The sequence below is a fragment of the Cydia amplana genome, chromosome 19 (genome assembly GCF_948474715.1).
Source record: "Cydia amplana chromosome 19, ilCydAmpl1.1, whole genome shotgun sequence".
NCBI lineage: Eukaryota > Metazoa > Arthropoda > Insecta > Lepidoptera > Tortricidae > Cydia > Cydia amplana.
Window position 1 is genome coordinate 513,380 of NC_086087.1, and position 24,436 is coordinate 537,815.

The 24,436-nt window shown below is 37.4% G+C and overlaps 1 protein-coding gene across 2 annotated transcripts; it reads right to left on the reverse strand.

Moving 5' to 3' along the window:
• Positions 1 to 1,816: 1,816 nt before the first annotated feature.
• On the reverse strand, positions 1,817 to 24,015 carry LOC134657234 (uncharacterized). Of its 2 annotated transcripts, XM_063512805.1 has the most exons (12): positions 23,724 to 24,015; positions 13,955 to 14,017; positions 12,422 to 12,588; positions 12,034 to 12,157; positions 11,645 to 11,766; positions 11,335 to 11,552; positions 9,478 to 9,504; positions 7,768 to 7,900; positions 6,921 to 7,049; positions 5,651 to 5,822; positions 5,306 to 5,392; positions 1,817 to 1,909 (listed from the first exon to the last, which is right to left on the reverse strand). In XM_063512805.1, exons 1-12 carry the CDS (start codon positions 23,910 to 23,912, stop codon positions 1,817 to 1,819), a joined length of 1,524 nt encoding a protein of 507 aa, XP_063368875.1. In that variant the 5' UTR covers positions 23,913 to 24,015. The 2 variants fall into 2 exon arrangements, with proteins under 2 accessions (XP_063368875.1, XP_063368876.1); XM_063512806.1 differs by lacking the exon at positions 9,478 to 9,504.
• Positions 24,016 to 24,436: the final 421 nt, after the last annotated feature.

Consider the following 24,436-nt stretch of genomic DNA (forward strand, 5'->3'; position numbering starts at 1 on the left):
ACCCACTTGAGTTTTGACTGCTGTTCCAAATTTAAACTCATAACGTAACAAAAAATCTGTAATGTAATAACATTTAAGTACAGATTTTACCTACTACCACAGATAAGAAAGTTCTCATAGTAAAATTGGTTGTAATAAAGCTGGTCATTTCCTACGGTTTCTGAACGCATTATAGAGCACTAATGACATGTGCGTAGATAAAATAGTTTTAAGCAACCTCGTTACTTCAATGTAACAATTGCTTAAAATCTTAAATTTCGTGTGACATACATAATTTACGTATGTTCCCTGGATTATTTGGCAGATAATTAATTATTATAATTCCTGCATTTCACCATAGCGGGTGTATATGACGAAATTATAATAAGCAAAGGTCGCGGGGGTGAGCCTTATAATATGACGTAAGACATGTCAAATTATATACGCTTTTTTACCTTTCATATTATATTATGATATAGATAGTTGAACTAAATTACGCTTATAACACAAAGTAGCTTAAGCCACTAAATGTTACATAATTGATAATCACATTTTCACACTTTGAACGCTTGATGCTTGTGCCATTTAGATCACTTCTAAAACGTTTATTATACTTTTAAACGTCTCATATACATTTCTACTAACCGTAGAATATCTAGATCATAATTAAATTTAGGTATATCAATTACTATCATACAGAAAAAGGAATACTAATTTGTGCAAAACATTAGAGCCTTAATTTTAACCGTTAAAGAGGTTGTACAGTCGCCACCAGATATATCGGAGCATCGAGGCGCTCACAAATATCGGAACACGCCTTTATTGTCAAGGCGTTAAAGTGTTTGTTCAGATTTATTGAGCACCTTGGCCGCTCCAATATATCTGTACGGATATGGTCGTTCTTGTCTACGTGACAGCGTGATAAAACGGTGTCCGTCACTTTCTTTCCCACGGTGTTAAACAGTGACAGTTATTTTATCACGTGGATAAAGATGGATAAAGCTATCCATAATAGGCTGGCTGATGGCAACTGTACCCGGACATTTAACGCTATCTAATTCAGCCCTAGTAGCACGGTAGCATTTTTATCGTTTATCACCATGCCTGTCACGTTCTAACAAGTATGTAAGTGCGAAAGTGACGGGCATAGTGATAGTCGATAAAAATGGAACCGTGCTGAGCCCGCAGTTTTGCGACCACAATATTTTACACTAGGTACTTTATATGGCATTAGTATTCCTTTGTGTAATCACTAGATGCTTAAAGCCCAGATACATGGTGCAAAAACTTGCATGAGAACATCCACCGTCTCTTTCCTTCTCGCACCGTCCATAGTGTTTCGTTGTGCTTTTTTTCCCACTCTTAACAATGGGATAAAAACAGGGTTCGAAAGGATAATTATCAATGATAGTTATCTTGATAATTATCGCGATAAGTATCGTGATTTTTATGCCTGATAATTATCGTCAGGATATTTATCGGATTTTTGGTAATTGTTTCGATAATTATCAAAAAGACTATAATTATCTGGATAATTTCGAACCCATGATAAAAAGAAACACGAAACTCTGTAAATGGGCCTTTAACCATTGTCCTAGCCATAGACTAGGAATCCTCTAGACTGAGTTTAGAGCAATTATTTCATGAAACCGATGCTGCCAAAAATACGGGGGTGCGGGGGGATGAGGTGAGCGAATCCCGTGCCGTGATTGGTCCGTTCAAAGACACGGACCAATCACGGCACGGGATTGACTCGAAGATGAAGTAAAATTACCGTATAAGTGGCAGAGGGGGTAGCGTTACTATGCTCAGTCTAGAGGATGTCTTGTCTGTGGTCCTAGCTGGCCGAGTTATTATATTGTGGTCGGCCAGCGAGCTCGAGTAGATAGCGGTCGGGGTGTTCGATCCAGTCGGCGGCAGATAGCTTTACCTGGACACAATAAAAACACAAATATTATTCATACATTTATCCCAAGCTTAATAGCATCGTTCGCAGACGTTTCTGCTTATTAAAACCGGCCAAGTGCGAGTCGGACTCGCGCTCCAAGGGTTCCGTACATTACACAATTTTTAATAATGTATTTTTTCATGTGAGTGAAATGTCTATAAAAAACCCGTAGGGGTAGCATCAAAAACTAAGTAATTAAGTCCGACTCACGCTTGACTGCACTTTTCTAATAGGTTTTCCTGTCATCGACAGGTAAAGAACTTTTTGTGTATTTTTTTCAACATTTTAGACCCAGTAGTTTCGGAGATAAGGGGGGGGGGGGGGGGGGGGCAATGGTCATTTTTTGCCTATTTTCTTGAATAACCGCTGAACTATTTATCCTATAATTATAAAAAAAATACATTTCAGATTCTTACAATGAGCTCTTTCATTTGATATGTAACACAATATAGTTAGAAATACTTTATTTTTTAATTTTCTCATTTACCCCCCAAAAATGGCCTCCATATTAAAAATTCATTTATTTACGTTACACGTCCATCTTTGGGTCACAAACTTACAGTAGTTTCGGAGAAAATAGGCTGTGACAGACGGACGGACAGAAAGACGGACAGACACGAGTGATCTTATTAGGGTTCCGTTTTTTTCCTTTTGAGGTACGGAACCCTAAAAATTAAAATTAAAACACGTTACTGACAATGTGCGACGTTGGTGGTGGGGTGACAAGCGAAGCCAATGCACGCAACGTACTGTACTGTACCTACCATATGTTCTTGTGAATAAGCTTTAATTCAATAATACATGGTGAAAATATGCAGTTTTTGGTTTTTGGCATATCTATCTTCATACTATTTGCCACCTGCCAACTGTCACTAAGCAATGTGTCCCACACCCACTAGGGCGGCGCCACAGTCATATAAGGAGCGGATATGTAGAACATAATGTAAAACTAGCGACCCGCCCGACTTTGCACGGGTTAACAAATTATACATAAACCTTCCTCTTGAATCAATCTATATTTAAAAAAGCGGCCAAGTGCGAGTCGGACTCGCCCATGAAGGGTTCCGTATTTAGGCGATTTATGACGTATTAAAAAAAACTACTTGCTAGATCTCGTTCAAACCAATTTTCGGTGGAAGTTTACATGGTAATGTACATCATATATTTTTTTTAGTTTTATCATTCTCTTATTTTAGAAGTTACAGGGGGGGGGGACACACATTTTACCACTTTGGAAGTGTCTCTCGCGCAAATTATTCAGTTTAGAAAAAAATGATATTAGAAACCTCAATATCATTTTTGAAGACCTATCCATAGATACCCCACACGTATGGGTTTGATGAAAAAAAAGCGGCCAAGTGCGAGTCGGACTCGCCCATGAAGGGTTCCGTATTTAGGCGATTTATGACGTATAAAAAAAAAACTACTTACTAGATCTCATTCAAACCAATTTTCGGTGGAAGTTTACATGGTAATGTACATCATATATTTTTTTTAGTTTTATCATTCTCTTATTTTAGAAGTTACAGGGGGGGGGGGACACACATTTTACCACTTTGGAAGTGTCTCTCGCGCAAACTATTCAGTTTAGAAAAAAATGATATTAGAAACCTCAATATCATTTTTGAAGACCTATCCCCTATAGATACCCCACACGTATGGGTTTGATGAAAAAAAAAATTTTGAGTTTCAGTTCGAAGTATGGGGAACCCCAAAAATTTATTGTTTTTTTTCTATTTTTGTGTGAAAATCTTAATGCGGTTCACAGAATACATCTACTTACCAAGTTTCAACAGTATAGTTCTTATAGTTTCGGAGAAAAGTGGCTGTGACATACGGACGGACAGACAGACGGACAGACGGACAGACAGACAGACAGACAGACAGACAGACAGACATGACGAATCTATAAGGGTTCCGTTTTTTGCCATTTGGCTACGGAACCCTAAAAATTTTGGTTTCAGTTCGAAGTATGGGGAACCCCAAAAATTTATTGTTTTTTTTCTATTTTTGTGGGAAAATCTTAATGCGGTTCACAGAATACATCTACTTACCAAGTTTCAACAGTATAGTTCTTATAGTTTCGGAGAAAAGTGGCTGTGACATACGGACGGACAGACAGACGGACAGACGGACAGACGGACAGACAGACAGACAGACAGACAGACAGACATGACGAATCTATAAGGGTTCCGTTTTTTGCCATTTGGCTACGGAACCCTAAAAAATGATATTAGAAACCTCAATATCATTTTTGAAGACCTATCCATAGATACCCCACACGTATGGGTTTGATGAAAAAAAAATTTTTGAGTTTCAGTTCGAAGTATGGGGAACCCCAAAAATTTATTGTTTTTTTTCTATTTTTGTGTGAAAATCTTAATGCGGTTCACAGAATACATCTACTTACCAAGTTTCAACAGTATAGTTCTTATAGTTTCGGAGAAAAGTGGCTGTGACATACGGACGGACAGACAGACGGACAGACAGACGGACAGACAGACAGACATGACGAATCTATAAGGGTTCCGTTTTTTGCCATTTGGCTACGGAACCCTAAAAAGCGGCCAAGTGCGAGTCGGACTCGCCCATGAAGGGTTCCGTATTTAGGCGATTTATGACGTATAAAAAAAACTACTTACTAGATCTCGTTCAAACCAATTTTCGGTGGAAGTTTACATGGTAATGTACATCATATATTTTTTTTAGTTTTATCATTCTCTTATTTTAGAAGTTACAGGGGGGGGGGGACACACATTTTACCACTTTGGAAGTGTCTCTCGCGCAAACTATTCAGTTTAGAAAAAAATGATATTAGAAACCTCAATATCATTTTTGAAGACCTATCTATAGATACCCCACACGTATGGGTTTGAAGAAAAAAAAAATTTTGAGTTTCAGTTCGAAGTATGGGGAACCCCAAAAATTTATTGTTTTTTTTCTATTTTTGTGTGAAAATCTTAATGCGGTTCACAGAATACATCTACTTACCAAGTTTCAACAGTATAGTTCTTATAGTTTCGGAGAAAAGTGGCTGTGACATACGGACGGACAGACGGACAGACAGACAGACATGACGAATCTATAAGGGTTCCGTTTTTTGCCATTTGGCTACGGAACCCTAAAAACAAAAAAATCATCAATCAATTGTTCAGTGGAAATTTTTAAATTTCTTTGCTGATTGGGTTAATCATTTCGTCAATTGTGATTGGCGCAACTAGTCCTTTATGTCAAATATCTAGTGACCATAACATAAGTGACGATTAGTGAATATCATGTGAATATGAATAATAATGAAAGTACGATAGTGGAAGTTAGTGCGTAAAAGTGGCGAGTAGTGTTCAATAATGTAAAGTGATTATTAGTGTTTAGTGTTACCTGTCGTTGTCTCTCAGCTTCTCTCACTTGCCACTTTTTCACTTCGAGCTGGTTCTCTCTTGAGGTCTGGTCGCCGCAGCCCCACACCTGAAATAAATAAATAAATTGTTTCATTTCTCAATTTCACTGGTCACTAAAACACTCATTAAAACAAAAACGTTTGTACAGAACAAACTAGTGGAAATGCTCGACTATGACATGCAGAGACCAGCGCGGAATAGAAGTGGTTAACAAGTGTTCAAAATAATCCACAAGCACTTTTATTTTCTCAAGAACAAAGTTGTGTAGAGTATTTTATTTATCTCGCCTGCGTACCGACTTCTGCAGAATGTACTATAGACTAACCTCGATCGCTCGCAATGAATAAGGCACGCTGTTGAAGGACATCTTGTCGAAGCCTTCTTCGATGATAAGTAAAGGTTTGCGCGGGTCGCTACCCGCCCGCAGGCCCTTCGGGTAGCCGCGGATCGATGTGTTCAGGTAGATCATTTTAGGAGCGTGTTCCACTATTGAGAACCTGAAATATTTAGAAAAATATGTATAATGGTAATAGTTTATATGAGTACATATAATAGGCTACATGACTAATTTTTTTTTATGGTATTAATCGATCGGGTTTGTTTTTAGGATCAAATGTCTATATGGGACCCATTGCATTAAAGTAACACAAAAGTCAGAAATTGTAGTCAAAGTCCGACAGTCGCACTTCACTCGCGAAACGCCCTATACAAAACGGCCAGAGGCCGTGATGTCATCGCCCATCTTGTAGTATGGACAAAACAAGAAAATTGCGTTTTTGTCGGTGAAATATTGCGTTTATGTATATAGTTGCTATACAATATTTTATTGCATGAAATGTAAGGAATCGAATGGTACCCTTACTTTTATCGTTTTTGGAAGTTAAAAAAAAACTTAAATTTTGAAACTTTCAGGTCCTGTAATTTTGTAATTTTTCAATATTTTATTTTAATATCCACATTATTGTGATAAATTGCTCGTTTACTATCTATTTTACTAGATTTTGTTATAAAATTCAACATGTGTCATCATCCCTATTATAGCTTTTGGGTGCTGTCGAATGACAAATAGAAGATAATATTAAGAAGAAGCATCACTGTTAAAATAGGTATCGTTACCCATATAACAAAAAAAAAATTACGACCTAAATGCGCAATATTGCCTCGATTTTCTAAAATGGTATTTAGGTAGGGACAATAAATTATCAGACTAGCTAAATAAATACAAAAAAATACATAAAAAACTGAGATACCGAAATTGAACACCGGTATTTGTATGAAAACAATACCGGTATTCGATCCCTGTGTTAAAATAACACTTATTGAATCCAACTGAGTTTAAGAATTTGTTTTACTTAAATATCATTAAAATAGTAAATTAAGGATTATATCTGCATAAATAAAATGCAATACCTATGATCCATAATGTAATTCGGAAAAATATTGATTTGCGATAAGAAAAACTACCGCGAGTATTCCAACTATTCAAATAATTTGAGTAACAAAAGGTGCATTATCATCAAATTTTACGGTTCTTAACTCTTTGTGCTAATTGAGGATCATAGCAAAAGAGCGATTTACTTTGAAATTAGCCTTACGTGGGGAAAAGCTGTATGAGGGCACAGTCAGCTGTGCCCCAGTATGTGTGCGTCTCGCGCCACTCTTGAGGACAGGCCAGGACCACCTTCAAGTCCTCGCCACCGGCCACCACCACCAGCGTCGGGCCCCTGCGGAAACGAACGTGATTCCCATGTCAACAATTCAAGAGATATTTACAGCGAGCGGTGCATTTTTAACAAGCTTTTATTAGGTCGACCTGTATGTAACTAACTATGTAATGGAATCTTGCAAGTTAAATTTGATCCACTTCCCGGTTTCCGATTGAGCTGACATTTTGCATACACATGTAAGTCGGGTGACAATGCAATATTAAGGTACCATCGAGCTGATCTGATGATGGAGACAGGAGGTGGCCATAGGAACTCTGTGATGAAACAACGCAACTTAATTGTGTTAGGGATTTGTAGAATTGTCTCGATGAGTATTAGTTTTCTGTCGTAAGAAAAGTACAGTCAGCGATAAAAGCGTGTACCAAAAATGAAATTTTTGCCAAAAACTTTTACAACAAAACATCAGATACAAACTGACAGAGGGGACCAATGCAAGTATTCGTACCCGTAGTTAAGCATATGGTGTAGGAATCTAGCGCCGAGTCCTTGTTCGTTGGAGTTGTATAACGGGGCCCAGTGGGACGGTTGGGCACACACTCATCATCATCATTAGCCAGCATATTTGCAGGTGATAGTTGCGGTGACTAAAGAGGTATTTTGAGGAGTCTAGAGCCTACATCGACTGAGATGCACACACTAGTCGCTAGGATACCAGCTAACAACAGCCCATGTCAACCACAATACCATACACTGGCGAACAGTGCAAGCGTCGTACCTGTAGTTGAGTGTGTGGTGTAGGAATCTATTAGCACCCAATCCGTGTTCGTTGGAGTTGTATAACGGGGCCCAGTGGGAGGGTAGCGCACACACCAGTCGCGCCAACCATGCTGTTGATGCTAGGGCACCCGCTGCAAATAACGCCCACGAAAAGTTATACAAGCATGATTATTTAAAAAATATACTAAACACTGACTAACACATGACAACATTAAGGGACACAGCTAATCATAATGAAAAGAAAATAGGAGTTAATAAGATATTAAAGTACTTATAGGTATTTTGGTCTGGTCAACCATTGCTGTCTTTATTTCTTTTGCTGGCTTGAAGTACAAATTAAATTTTTAGTTTTATGTCTTGTGTAGGGACCAAAATGGTTGGCCAATGGCCAGACAATATGTTTTCCAAAAACCTAGACACATTGTTTAGTGAAATGTAGCATAAGTAGGTAAATATAGTCGGTGCCCTAACATAAATATCCACATTTCTATACAGAGTATGGCGACGTGGTGGGTACTTACAAGTTGGGGCACTTACTGTATACTGATAGATCAGAGAATAACTGGGTTATTTATTATCTTAAAATAAAATAAACAAGAAACATCAGGAAACCTAGCCACGATAACAATCCTACATACACAAAAACATAACGAAAAATCAAAATGTACGGGATGATAGATATGCTACTCAAAGTTACTTGACTATTAAATTAAATACATGATTTAAGTTTTGTTAACAATTGTCATATTAGCTAGGCCCCCATGATTGGACACATTTGCACTGTGATAAGATATAGAATTAAAAATGTAATTTAAATGTGTCGTTTTTAATCAGTCATGCCATAAATAATATATTTAAGTACAAGGTATGTTAAAAGAATTCTTCGAGCATTCCATTAAATTTAATGTAAACACATTCGTGTGATAATTGAACGTTATATCAAATTGAATTACACTTACCCAAAAAGGATTTACGATCAAAAAATTTGTTATTCGAATGATTTTAGTTTATAACAGATTTTAATGTTTATGATGGGTTGCTATGGGTTAGATCCTTTTCTCCAAAGTACATATAGTTGAAATTAGCTTCCATGTTACATGCTTTCGAAGCATTTTGCATATTTTTAATCGCGATTCTGTTAATATGTCATGACAAGATGCTTAATGAATGATGAAAGACAATACAGAAGTGATACTTTTCTTCAGTTACAGTGCTGCAGTGTACAGTCACTTTGAAATACTTTGAATGTCACATTAATCACATTACCTATTATAAAATTTGTGGAATAAATGAAGTTTTAATTCTATTTTAATATTACATTTTTTTTGGTATGATAACTCTGTGTAATTTTTAAATTAATCAAAGTTTCTAGTTATTTAAAAAAAGTTGAGACAAGAATTTAAAAACAAATAGGTATAAACATCCATTCTCTTGATATGAGTTCTCTAGCCAGTCTAATGCTCGAGCGTGACCATGCTTAATAAAATAAAACTACGAATGAATTGTAAGAATCTCCAATAAAAAACTCTGTAATTGAGGTGAAAATAACAAATGATTCATATATTTACAAATTATAACGGTTAAACCAAGTTTTAAATTGAAGATTCCCATTCCCCATAAATCGTAGTCCAGTGCTAGCCATGGATTCCGTATTGAGGTAGGTAGTGCTACGACAGCATTCTGTGGGTCTCTAACAGGCCCAACTTACTCTGTGGATCGCTTGTTGAGGCCAAATCTGTAGAGCACAAGTATTTCACTTAATTATAAGATCTAAGTGTCACAATTTTCCGATAAACTCAAGTAATCAATGTATAAATGTAACATTTTCGTTCAAAAAATATTATTAATACACAATTAAATAAACGTAGAACAATAAACTATAAATAAGCTTAGAAATAATAATTTTCGTTAAAATGCAGTAAACGTAGCTTGATTTCATTTTAAAAAGCCAGTTTTTAGGGTTCCGTAGCCAAATGGCAAAAAAAGCGGCCAAGTGCGAGTCGGACTCGCCCATGAAGGGTTCCGTATTTAGGCGATTTATGACGTATAAAAAAAACTACTTACTAGATCTCGTTCAAACCAATTTTCGGTGGAAGTTTACATGGTAATGTACATCATATATTTTTTTTAGTTTTATCATTCTCTTATTTTAGAAGTTACAGGGGGGAGACACACATTTTACCACTTTGGAAGTGTCTCTCGCGCAAACTATTCAGTTTAGAAAAAAATGATATTAGAAACCTCAATATCATTTTTGAAGACCTATCCATAGATACCCCACACGTATGGGTTTGATGAAAAAAAAATTTTTGAGTTTCAGTTCGAAGTATGGGGAACCCCAAAAATTTATTGTTTTTTTTCTATTTTTGTGTGAAAATCTTAATGCGGTTCACAGAATACATCTACTTACCAAGTTTCAACAGTATAGTTCTTATAGTTTCGGAGAAAAGTGGCTGTGACATACGGACGGACAGACGGACAGACGGACAGACAGACAGACATGACGAATCTATAAGGGTTCCGTTTTTTGCCATTTGGCTACGGAACCCTAAAAAACGGAACCCTTATAGATTCGTCATGTCTGTCTGTCTGTCTGTCTGTCTGTCCGTCTGTCTGTCCGTCCGTATGTCACAGCCACTTTTCTCCGAAACTATAAGAATTATACTGTTGAAACTTGGTAAGTAGATGTATTCTGTGAACCGCATTAAGATTTTCACACAAAAATAGAAAAAAAACAATAAATTTTTGGGGTTCCCCATACTTCGAACTGAAACTCAAAATTTTTTTTTTCATCAAACCTCACATCATGTGTGGGGTATCTATGGATAGGTCTTCAAAAATGATATTGAGGTTTCTAATATCATTTTTTTCTAAACTGAATAGTTTGCGCGAGAGACACTTCCAAAGTGGTAAAATGTGTGTCTCCCCCCCCCCCCTAACTTCTAAAATAAGAGAATGATAAAACTAAAAAAAATATATGATGTACATTACCATGTAAACTTCCACCGAAAATTGGTTTGAACGAGATCTAGCAAGTAGTTTTTTTTAATACGTCATAAATCGCCTAAATACGGAACCCTTCATGGGCGAGTCCGACTCGCACTTGGCCGCTTTTTTTTGCTGTAGTTACTGATTAAAACGCTTATTTTTTATGTAATGTTTTAAATTTTCTACATGTTATTGTAATTTTTGATATATCATTTCTAGTCAAAGTAGATCCACTTAGCTCCTTGAGTTTTTTTGCTCATTGACGCTATATATTTCGATTCCACTGCGTGTATGCGGTCTAACACAACACAAGCATGGCTAGTTCAAGTCCCGTACCTGCTCCGTCCGCTGCACGTATGTTGTTCGTTTGTAACTCTACATATGGCTCTACGGTACTGACCGTGAAGTGGCAGCGGGGGCGGCTGTAACGGTCAACCATAGCGGTGGGGTGTGGGAGTAGCCAGTTCTAGCCTCGCTCCTGCTCTACATATGACTCTACGTATACTAACGTCCTTGTTGCACCAGGGGCAGCTGTAACGTTAGTTTGCTACTCTACATATGACTCTACGTTACTAACCCTGTTGTGGTAGCGGGGGAGGCTGTACCGGTCTACTGTAGAGTGGAGGGGCGGTACCAGCCAACAACCAAGCCCCACTAGGGGGCAGCAAGTTTCCAACGCCAGCCCTTGCTCGCTCTAGAACAGGGGTAGCCAGTTCGAGTCCCGCGCCGGCTCCGTCTGATTCTACGTGCGCGGAAATGTCGCGGTGTCGGGTGGCGAGCATGTGGACGCAGTATCTGCAACAGGACGGGATGTTTGTAAATGTTGCTTGGTAAATACCAATGGTTATGGTTCATGTCTTTAAATATGTGTCCATTAAGAATATTACCTGTGAACAGGAAAGATGAGACGGTGGCAATGCTGCTCCAGCCAGCGCACCACAAAACCCACGGAATGCGAGTCCTTTTTGTTAAAGCAGCCGTTCACCACGGAATTCAATACCTTGTTTATCTGAAATGAAAAGTTGGAACTATTTATAGAACGCTCTCCCACTTTTATCCGAAAATTTAAGATACATCTAGTGTAATTGAACTAATTGACCATTTGTCAGTAGCATTGAAGCTAAAAACCTAAAACCCATACCTTTCTTAGGGGTGACAGAATTTGTAAACCAAAGAAAGACATACCAAGTACCAAAATTAAAACTAAAAGTCGAAATCTACTATTTTATGTCGTCGCTTCTGCCTGTACTACTGATCAGTAAGTCGTTAAGCTTACTGCAAGACAGGTCTGCGGTCCATCAGGGTAGTGGTCCATGGATAGTTTGTAGCTGGTGTAGAGGAGGGCTCGCAGAGCGGCTGCCGATACTGTGCCTTCTTCTTCTTCTTCCACAGAGAACATTCTGTTTACAAATAAATAATAAGTAAGTCAGTAAAGCACATATTTTAATTAGGTACATAAAACAAATTGAACAAATCCTGTGACTTAAGGGATGGCTGCAGTTTTTGGTGGACGCGGGAATGCTGGTTCTCGGGCTCGCTCGCACTTAGGGTTTGCACGACGAATCCGAAATGTATGGGAATATCCGCAGATCCGGATCCAGATCCGGATAATTTCATACATTTCGGATCCGGATTGCAAACCCTACTCGCACTAATAGTATTACCTGACGTATGTTTCTATAATGGCCGCATCGTCCAACATGCCCAGTATCTTCTCGCACTGCACCCTGAAGACGGACGTGGGGATGTGCTGGTTCTTGGACTTGCCCACTTTGTGGATGTATGCGTAGAACTGGTGGGCCAGCTCAGGGTACATGGGGAACAGGTATTTCTGCAACATGCATTCTGTTATTAGATTTAGACTCTGTTAATGGGGAATATTACGCGAAACTCTGCGTAGGGGGCGCCACTTCCACAATCCGTCACAATCTAAGGGTCTATCGCAAACGAGAGAATCGAAATTTTGTTATCTAACCTCTCTATCACTCTTGCATATTCGAGCGATAAAGAGGCAGATAGTTGAGTTTCGATTTTCGCGTTTCCCGCGGTAGGCCCTTTGTAAACAAACCGCCTTGATTTATAAGCAATGTCATACCTACTTATTTTATTGTCTGCGAAAATTTGTCAAAAAACCGTTTAAAGCACAGTATGTATCATGTGTTTCTCTCTATGGTTTACGATGGGAGCTCGTGCTGCACTCTGGCGGCAGAATATTGCAGTAATACCCCCCCCCTCCCCCCCCTATCACAGGGCAGATTTAAAGTCAAGGTATATTTAAATTTCAGTTCTTAATGGTTAACTAATACCAAAGGATTGAACTTGAATAAATAGTAATATAACCTAACTAACCTAAGTTGGTCATTGTGTGCAGAAGTTAATCACTACATCAACAGTTTTTTTAACTCCTTAAAAAGTGTAATCCTCCTAAGGCCCAAGGTCCTACCCATAGTACTTATTAACTTTCTTATTCAGACCCAGCTCCTACAACAATTGTGTAGTCATAGCGTACCACGGTCCTTTTGTTTTCAAATTTTGCGCTTATCGAAATTGGCGTGTACGAACTTCTGAAGGACTGTTTTGTTTTGTCTGTGAGCCCTTTAACAAGTTCGTAAAAAAATCAAAGTGCTGTACAAGGTGCTGTATAAGTACAATAACATTAAAAAAAACCGGCCAAGTGCGAGTCGGACTCGCGCACGGAGGGTTCCGCACCATCAACAAGCAAAAAAACGGTCACCCATCCTAGTACTGACCCCGCCCGACGTTGCTTAACTTCGGTCAAAAATCACGTTTGTTGTATGGGAGCCCCACTTAAATCTTTATTTTATTCTGTTTTTAGTATTTGTTGTTATAGCGGCAACAGAAATACGTCATCTGTGAAAATTTCAACTGTCTAGCTATCACGGTTCGTGAGATACAGCCTGGTGAGAGACGGACGGATGGACGGACGGACGGACGGACAGCGGAATCTTAGTAATATGGTCCCGTTTTTACCCTTTGGGTACGGAACCCTAAAAGAGTCTTTTAAGTACTTGGGTCTGAATGAGTATAAAACAAGTACCTACTACTGGTAGGACTACGGGCCGTACTGACGGCATACTCAATTTTTCGTTGGGCCTTAGGAGGATATAAAAATCTAGTGGTTTCATAATTACAAATTACAAGCAATAAAATGTGTTACGTGTATGTTAAGTACTTACTGTAAACGATTTCTCTGTAACGCCGTTAACTCCATCTTCTTTCTGAGATCTTTGTGCGAGAAGCTGTGGACAAGAGAGAGACAGAAAATGTTTATCAGTGGTAATATTATACCGGATGTGGCCTGTAACACGAGCCAACAATTAATTGTACAATAAAAACATAGATTGTACCTACTCCTCAAACTGTGACACTTTTGTTCAATAATAACATGCAAGTGTACACGCTCGTAAGGGCCTTATCAGATTATGAATGCGAATGACTATAAATGATTCATTATCTTCAAAATGGAGTTAATTAGAATACCAGTGTCTTTAAGAAATTAACACAATTTAATCTCAGGCTGCACCCTTGAAATTAAAGGAGTTCAAAAAATCACGGCGTATTTAGAATGCACAGTACAGGGTCGCCAAACTTTTGACAAGAGCCGACCGCCGTAGAAATCAACAGTTTACGGAAACTTAAGTAGCCGCAAATGTTGTTTTCAGTCGTGTAAGAACTATCAAGGGTTAATAGACCAGGGAACAGAATAGGGTAATTGAATGTATTTAAAATAAATTATTTTACACCATGCAAGAAATAAAGCACCAGAAGATTAATAGAGAAACGTAGACAACAGTTATTACAAGCTTTTATTTAACTTGCAATGTATCTATGTAAGTATGTATGTAGTTAACTTTGTTTGTACGGGTCAAATCTTGCAAATTAAATTTGACCCACATCCCGACTTACAATGAAGCTGAAAATTTGCATTCATATCTAAGTCGGGTGACAATGCAATATTATGGTACCATCGAGCTGATCTGATGATGGAGACAGGAGGTGGCCATAGGAACTCTGTGATGAAACAACGAAACCTAATTGTGTTTGGGGTTTTTAGAATTGTCTCGATGAGTATTAGTTGTGCTGTGGATAGAAAAGTACAGCAAACTTATTTTTAGACACAATTTCTATTTTAAAGCCCGTGTAAAACTATAAAGAGTAGGTAATTTTGATCGTGACGTAACAAGGTAGTGTTTCATATAGATCCCATAGTAGAAATAGAAAGTTCGAAAAAAGAAACTGATTACACTAGTAGCCATATACCCTATAGCTAGGGAACCATAGGGAACTGTTGAAGGTGGTTTGAAATTAGTTTAAAATGGAGAAGAATGTTTTAAAGACTACGCCGCGAGGGTTTGATTGTGAATCTCGAATACTTTTGTTTAATAGGTAGTTTTAAGACAAAGGAAATAAATTTTTAATGACAGCGTTTTACACAAAAATAAAACGCTAATTAAATAACTTACCATATTCGGAACCTAAAGTAATATATTGAGAGTGGCAACACTGTAGTTAGTCGTATTGTCCTTTTCTAGCATATACGTCCATCTCTCTCCCACACCCCCACCACTTCAGGCAGTTGCGTTTGACAATTTTGACAGTTACAAACAAACGCAAATTACGTAGTCATTGTCTCAAAATTATACATATTTACACCAGGCAGGATTAAAACTTTAGGTTCCGAATATGGTAAGTTATTTAATTAGCGTTTTATTTTTGTGTAAAACGCTGTCATTAAACAACTGTACCGATATTCGGAACCTAAAGTAATATATTGAGACGTGTTTGTTATCGCCTGGTGGTGGGAAGACGCCAAGCCAATGTGATTATATTATGTATATGTAATATTATTATATTAGGAGTGTTTAATTAATTATCTAGTACACCCTTTATTTTAACCACTTTTAACACCTGTGAAGAGAGAGGTATTTAGTAAAGCATACAATTTTATATACCATTACATTATGATACTAACTTTACATTTTATATACGTATTTAATGTAGGTACTTATAAATTTTCAACGAAAATAAGTGAGTCACCACAAGGGTGCTATAGTACTTAATTATATGTATGTGAAACTATGTAAAAGAAGATAAGTCAGTCTACTCTTCAGGGAGCATACAACATCTGTGATATGGAGTGATGTAATTCAAATATGAAAAGATAAAAATCATAAAGTACTCGAGTAGTTTTTATTTATAACTCCCAATTATTGACAAATTTGATAATAATTATCTAGTAAGGTAAGCAGTTGCAGGATATAACAAGGACAAGACCTTTCTTATTTCCAGAATCCCTCAGGATCAAGTAGACGAACATTTTAAATATTCGTTATATCACTATCACTACCCACAAAGTTAATATTGGGTAGGTACTTAATAAAATGTCATAGGGAATACTTTTAATGATTTTACTTAATTCTTTTAATGATTGTGAGCCAGTGTGAGCTATATACTTGGTTATAGCTATAAAATGCATTTAATCGTTTGTACGCTTTACTAACGCGAACGCGAGCTAATGGACCTAAACAAACCTTACTTAAAATTGTGAAGGTTACTTTGAGAGCTTAAGCCATATCATAATACTCATGTGGGCACTAGTTACGACGCTTTTTGGTGCTCTTGGCGTTCAAATGGTTAATGTAGAATTGCCACAGAGCTTTATCAATGATATTTGTATAGGTGCAGCTCATTCTGCTTATATTCATGTTTAGCTATCATCAAGTGACCTTAATTGTACTCATTATTGTCTATATATGCAGTATGAGTAGTTTACCTCATCTGGTGCCTACTAGTAGACATAAACTTTATTGTTTCTGAACGCTAAAGTGGCTTAATTTATGTAAACCATTCATAGACATAGCTTAATTCTGAATATTCAGTCTTCTCTTTCCAGATTAAGAATAAGGTACTTAATTCGAAACCTTAGCTCATCGCATATGTGTTTTTAACCAAAATGAAAATTTGTATTTAATTTGTGATTTTACATTATTTGCAATAACTGTGCGGAACCATGGGGTCCCCGACCTTTTTCCGGGCACCCGTGGGCCCAAAGCCAACAGCGCAGATGCCGTTTAAGAGGAACCTATTTTATCCAATGCTAGGGTCAACACTTTGTCGAATCTATTTGATATTTATGTATATTTATCCTCCTTATAACCTAAGGGTAGGTAATTGTAACTTTTTGATATCAAATATACGCAGAATTGTCAATTATTTTGTATTCTGAAATGCATATAATATTACTGGATTTGGGCCAGTGTGCTTTTGTATACTATATCTCTGGCCTACTATATAGGCTAGTCTATTAACATCCCGCCCCCTGGAAGGCAGTATACAGACTTCTTAGATATATTCACGGTAGTGCTAAGAGTGTGGACCTGGTTTTCCGACACTTGACTGCATGAGATTATTTTTCAGGTCTCAAGCAAGAAGGGTGCCTAGATAGGTTGAGGTCCTCAACTTGTGGATTTGGTAGGAGCAAGACACAGACGGGGTGTAAATTAGTTAATCCACCATGTTTCAAGAGATTCATGTGCATTGATGCCTTCAGGTTACACTGTAGAGACAGACTAACACTTTGGCAGAGTTTTGCTAACATAGAATAAATGATTGCATTTGTTTGGGTGTACAATTACATGTTCCACACCAAAAACATAATTATTTATATATTTCAATCTATTTTTGAAAGGTTTGCGTTTCAAAATAGCTTCGCCTTTTCGCAAGGCGTGTTCCTGTTCCCCTATTTTATTGTGCAAAGCGAACAGTATCACAATGCTATAATTTTGTATAAATTGAGAACTAGAGGGTCATGCCCTAGACGTGACCGCCCAGAAACTGTGCTAGAACCGTTCGTGCAAACCATTCAGTCACTATTTTTAAAAACCTTTTGTAGTGGGTACATTCCACGGTCTTAAATTTATTAAACGTGTAGATAGTATCAAACTATGACTAGTCATGATAAGTGAAATAAGTGATAACAGTATCTGGTCCGTGCATAGAAGCACTTGCCCTTGAGGTTAGGGCATGGGTAGTTTATTATAAACTTAATCCGTGCATAGGAGCACTTACGATACAGGTGGTTTAAAACTTCCAGGGTCACAATACAGACACAAGGGTGTAAAATACATAATTCATAAACGCCCGTTAGGCCAGTTTTGTATATTTTATTTCAAACATGTTGTGTGTATGCAAAATTGCATATACCATGGCAGTCAGGGATATAATAATTATGTAAAAAGGTAGGTAACCTTGGTCATGTCGTGTACATAGGTAGGTACTCGTAAACATGTTAACTGAAAGACAAGTGCTCTCCAGCCAAACATAATTTATGCAACTGTGAGCTGCTCTTACATTGGGATCATATGTATTTATTTCTAGTCTGCCATATTGTAGCAGGCCTAGACTTCAAAGGTTTTTAGATATTTATAGGGCCGTTAAACGGACCCTTTGTACACCTTGAGCAGGCTGTTTGTTTCACACCATGGGTAATATATATTGTAAACATAGCTTATTTCAGAATGGAATCGTAAGCTCTGTCGTGTCGTGAGCTTACCGAGCCTGATTTAATTAGAGTCCACAGATTATATGGACCTTGGAGAATTGACCACTCCTTATTCTAATTATCAATATTCTGCCTGGGCTTATAGTCGAAATTAGGTGACTAAATCTCTTAGTATTATCTATGCCACCCAAGTTATGAGGCTTAGCGTCTCCAGACCACAATTTTATATTAGGGTGCAAAGATTTTTTCATCTTTAAAATAAAAATGAGTCGAGATAGGCCTGGAATCTTAGGTTTTTATTTTACCTATTATAATTTTAGAAATGTTATGTAAATGGAAAGCAGTTTTCACTTTTACCACAGTTAATTAGCCCAATTTTGGGTTAAGCCAATAGGGTGTTCGGGACCCTTGAAATAGATTGGTAAACAAAAATGAAAACTCTAATAACGAAGCCTTGCCTATTTCGACTGATTTTTACCCAAAACATTATTTTAAACCATTTTTACTTTCTCTAAAAAGAGATATTTACAACTTAATCTTTGTAATATTTTTGTGATTGTGGTCTACTCGCACGCCTGTGTTATGACCATATCATTTATATTTCTGTGAATATGTCTGACATGCCTTGCGCAGGCTTACATAGGTTATAATATCATCATCAATAACTTGACGTCACTTTGTGAACGAATCAAAGATTCTTTTGGCACACCTTACGCAGGTGGAAACATGGCAGCCTTGCGCAGGCTTACATAGGTACATAATATATTGGTTTCATTACAAATAACTTGACGTTAGTTTGTGAACGAATAAAAGATTCTCTTAGGCGCACCTTAGCAGGTGGAACCATAACAGACGTAAGTTTAAGAATAAGTATCATTCAAATCAAATACCCTGAGTTTATGGGTAATATTCCCTAAGTTGCGGGTTCCTTGCTCGACAAGGTGAAAGGCTTTACGCCGGCTTTAACAGGCACTTTTAGAAAGTGTCATTCACGGTGACGCGCAGATTTGCCAAAACTAAACTTTAACTCTACAGTTAACTAATATAATTTGACAATATGAACCAAACCATGCGTCTTCGTCAATGAATCAATCTAAAGATTCCCGTATCGTTAATGCCCTTCCATGTCACAGGCTTCCGATTTTATTTGAAACGTTTAATTTAAGTGTACTATTTATGTAGGTAGGTAAGTAGGCTTATATTAACCCGGAACGGGATAAAAAGATAAATTGCTGATAGATACTTGGACAGATAAAAAACCTACACGTCTATAAGCTTCTACCTTAATACGTAGGTTCTACGTAACACGTATTAACTATCCGATCCATTCGTATTCGAAAACACAAATCACTTGAAGGGTATACCTCCACACATCACCATTTAAGTATTATATAATTTCAACCGTTATTATACACACACAAAGATTTAAACTAACAAGACTCGGAAGAGACTTAATAAAATTAAATTATAATGGTGACACGTGCACGCTTTACCAGCTCGATGTGTTTTCTACCATGTGTTTTAGTATTTTCATTGGCATAGCCACGGTGCGCGCAGGCAGCCTTTGAAAATACTTGCACATCACTATTCCGGATCATTTTTATTTGCTAGATAGTTTAACGGACAGCTAAATTTAAATATTTATTTCGAACGGCAAAAGCCGTTAGAAACTGTTTTTCAATATAGTCAGCTAAACTGGGGTACAAATTCAAAAACTCACCAGCAGTTTAGCTTCACGACCTTCCAGATGGAAAAACAGCAAGCCAATGACTACGTAATTTGCGTTTGTTTGTAACTGTCAAAATTGTCAAACGCAACTGCCTGAAGTGGTGGGGGTGTGGGAGAGAGATGGACGTATATGCTAGAAAAGGACAATACGACTAACTACAGTGTTGCCACTCTCAATATATTACTTTAGGTTCCGAATATCGGTACAGTTGTTTAATTTTGTAAATATCTGTAATTCAAACACAATTTATATTGTAAATGAATGAATAAATAAATAAAATATAAAATAAATAAATAGACCTTTGGGGCGTGCGTTCATATCGCACTTATTTAACCAATATAAATCACAACCAGCTTAGAAACCTTGATGACAATAAGGAAAGGTCTCCCAAATATTTACAGTACAATCGTGAACATTTAACACTCATCACTTTTCCTGGTATCGATTGACATTTGATGACGGTTCATACAGCATGGGTACGGTGACAGATGTCACCCCAATATTATTTGTAAATTGTATGGAGATGACATCTGTCACCGGTAACGGCCTCCTAGCCTAATCGGTATTGACACTGCCCACTTTTTACATTCGAGTAATTTTACGTTAATCTCTGCCCAGAATCACAAGCTCTTTCGATTTTAATGCGAGAAAAAAACGTGTAGGTAACCTATTTCTTGGATTGCCGATCTTTTTCTAACTGCCGTCACATTCTTCTTCTTAATTCGGGATTAATTTCAGTATGTACCTTGCAAGAGCACCCTAAACCGGCGAGCGTGTATGAGGAATGTTATGAAAGTAACGGAAGCGAAAGAGGTACGAATATGTCAGGATCGTAGCAACTGGAAATCCGTGGTCTCTAGTGGTCGTGGTGGGTAGGCACCCCTCCGGGAAATTGGCGTGATTATATGTATGTATGTATGTATGTACCTTGCAAGTAGGAGCAGCAGTCTTCCTCCTCTTGATCCTGCTCTCCTGTATACCGACGACGGAAAACTTCAAGCTCTGGACTTGAAAGTGCACGCGCACTTTTTCCCAACGATCCATCTTTCCCCAGTCTCCCCCGTACAATAAACACGGTACACGGTATTTCGAATACTGAAGCCAATTATATTTATCTGACTGTGACAAATGAGCATACAGCCCGTCTGAAGTAGGCGGTTAGCGTAGCAAACGGACGTCTGCACATTCAGGGTGGTCACATGCGCGTTGCCAGCGTTTATCTTGTTATAATCGTCGTTGGAACTTATTTTTATTTCCAACTTGGATCACAGATAACGTAAGCAATACCTAAATAATATTTTATTGTAAAAGTCTGTTTCTTTTAAAGATATAAGTAATAAAAATAATTGTTTTCATAACTTTAACACATTGAGTGCCGGGAACCCGCTCGGCGGATTCACTGTTCGTAGTCGCTTTCCTCTACAAAACAGGAAAACGCTGGGATCGACTACGAGCGTAGCGCTACGTCAACGTTGGCAGTAAATGTGTTAAAACTGTTAAAAGCCCGAAAAAACTAATTAGAAAATAAATATAATAACGCACTGTCTCATGAACGCAATGATCACTGACTAAACAAATCAGGCTCTAATTAACTCAGATTACGGTGACAATGATAAAGCGCCTGAGTCTTGAGCTTGACAGATTACAGCGAGGTTGATGACGTGCTAATTATGATAGGGCTACGGTATCAGTATCAGAACTATCAGACAATAATTCTGATATTTATAACAAGCTACAGCAAAAGCTAAAGCGCGGTGTTATAAGTTTGACGCCAATGTCGGTCTGTGTGTCTGTCTGTTTTTTTTTTATATGGATTACACTGTTTGGCTACGCCTGGGGCCAGTTACAGCATGAGGTATAATATTAGTGGGATCAGTGTCGACACTGCCTTTGTCTGTCTGTGGCGTCGTACCGCGACCGATTTTAATGCGGTTTTTATTACGTGAAAGCGAGTTTCTTTGCGGTAGTTTTTAGATTTGTTTGATAAAAATCGATCCAGCAGTTTGAAGAGTATCTTTTCTAAAATTAAGTAGTTTTAGTTTTTAAATCATAGTTTTAAATTTTAGGAAACAAGTTTAGAATAAGTTCAACCTGTATACTTTTTCTTTCCTTTAATAGTTAGGTACATAAATCTTCAATAAGTAGGTACAATACTTATTATAGAAAGATAAGCCTATAATATAAGAGTATATATTTGAACAAGTTATGTGGAAGGTCAATTTAGCATGAATTTGATAGGTATTTGCAATCACATGAGAATATTATTTTTAGGTATGACTCATGTAGATCATCCTGGTTTATGTCTTGTTTATAAGATAAGTCTTATCTCTTGCTGCTGTCAAGATATATTCTAAGATTTAACATCTTAGTGCAGTCATTATCAATAATATGTAGATTTTAAACAGCTTACTCATAAATATATAAGCATCCACACTCCACAGGCATGTGGGTATTGAAACAAAATATTTGAAATTGACTTGTAAATTATTGCCCACCCAGCTCCACAAAGATCGAGCATACGCGCAAGGCGTGCCTCGGCAGAAGCGGCGCGCGCGAGGTACTTCTGCCGTCTAAATTTACCTTTTAGGCAGGGAATTAAATCTTTGCTGAGCATTTATAGAAAAAAAGATCCTTTAAAACCACACAGCATGCAAACGTTTATCTGATTTCCTCATTTGTATTGTACCTTACTAAAGGACCACACAGATTTACTTTATTTCCCGTACAACATTGCTCTTGCAAATCAATATTGAGCTCTATTTTGTTTTCATCACAGTCCAAATTGTTTTGGTCGTGTGTAAAGTGTTAATTGGTTCAATAGAGGTGTGAGCCGGTTGTGGAAATGTTCTACGATAAAACATTATGTCATCCATTCAGAATCTACATTGAACAAGATGTATCAAAAGTTTGACTGCTTTTTATTGAACAATAACTACTTAGCTTGTTAATCCAACATGTAATTTTTACTTGAACTATAGACAAATAATATAATAATACACAGTATAATGTATTTAACCATTACATTTATAATTATAACTTACTAAAGTCTTTTCAAGTTATTTTACCCTGTGGAGTGTTGGCTTAGCCAATATTTGATCAATAAAATTAAAGAAAAAAATATTCCTTCTAGAACAGATAATGTAGAGCAGGTTTTCTGCATACCTAATGTTTACACAACTGATAAGTTATAAGCGGTGGTTGCTCATATTCATATATACTTTTGTTACTGTTTATGTAGTTGTAGATGTTGTTAGATATGTTTCAGTTGTTATGATTACACTGGCTTTAATGTTTTTTGTTTTGTTTTTAAATTTATTTTAATTTTATTTGTAAAGAAATTCAATATTATCTTGGAGATTCAAACACAAACATTTAAGTATACAAAATTTGCTTCAGACAGGACACAATATGTGTTATTACTGTAGAAATTATCATATTAACTATTTATTATCTTGATTGTTTACAAACATTCCTTGCTACCATATTATCAGCACTTAAAATTATCTATTTTGATGACACATTTGGTGCCATAACTTCTAAAATACCACCCGAAATGTCTCAGTTAAGGATCAATAACCGTAATAAGGATGACAGACGTAAATATTTAACAGCAGACATTCCGAGGCCACTCTTTATAAGCCAAAGCAAACCTCCGTCACGCGGTGACAGGGCAACCATGAAACAGCCTTGACAACCATCGCTAGCACTCGCTCACCTTCCCAAGCTTCTCCACGGGCACCATGGACGTCTGAGGCTTCTCTGGCTCCTGGATATCAGCTCCAGATCCTGATCTTGGCACAGATGTGACGGTCCCGCGCCGAGAACCCCCTCGCGGCGTGTTCAGCCCGCTTCCCCCCTTTTCCTGCTTCTCACCCTTCTCTTCATGGCTGTGATGACTTCCCATCGCACTACACTAGTAAATTACGCGAGGTAAGGCCACAAGTGGATTCGAGTGTGTCCTTTTTTGCGAATTGCTAAGTGCCAATGCAGGCAGTGACGTCGCGGTGACAGATATGCGTGATGTGACAGCTGTCAGCTGAGCGACATGGGGCGTTTATTGAGTTTAACAGCGGTGCGAGAAACGTTTTTGAGTCCTTAAACAAGTGAAGAAAGACATCGTTGCGTTGCATGGCAATATATATATTATACTACTCTTTGCATTGCATACATGACTTTAAAGTGTCCAAGATTTTAAAGGCAATTTAAAATAAAAATAAAAATGTAATTTTAAACAGTAGAAGAAATGAAACGTAACTACTAAACGTTGAAATACTACCATCTATGGTTGACGTTGATAGTGGTAGTAGTAGACGAAACTAAACGGACTTTGACATCTAGACAGATAATAACATAACCTCAAATCGAATTAAAAACAAGAAATTGTATTAAATTTGTAAATTAATTTTCATGCTATTTGCCCATTATATT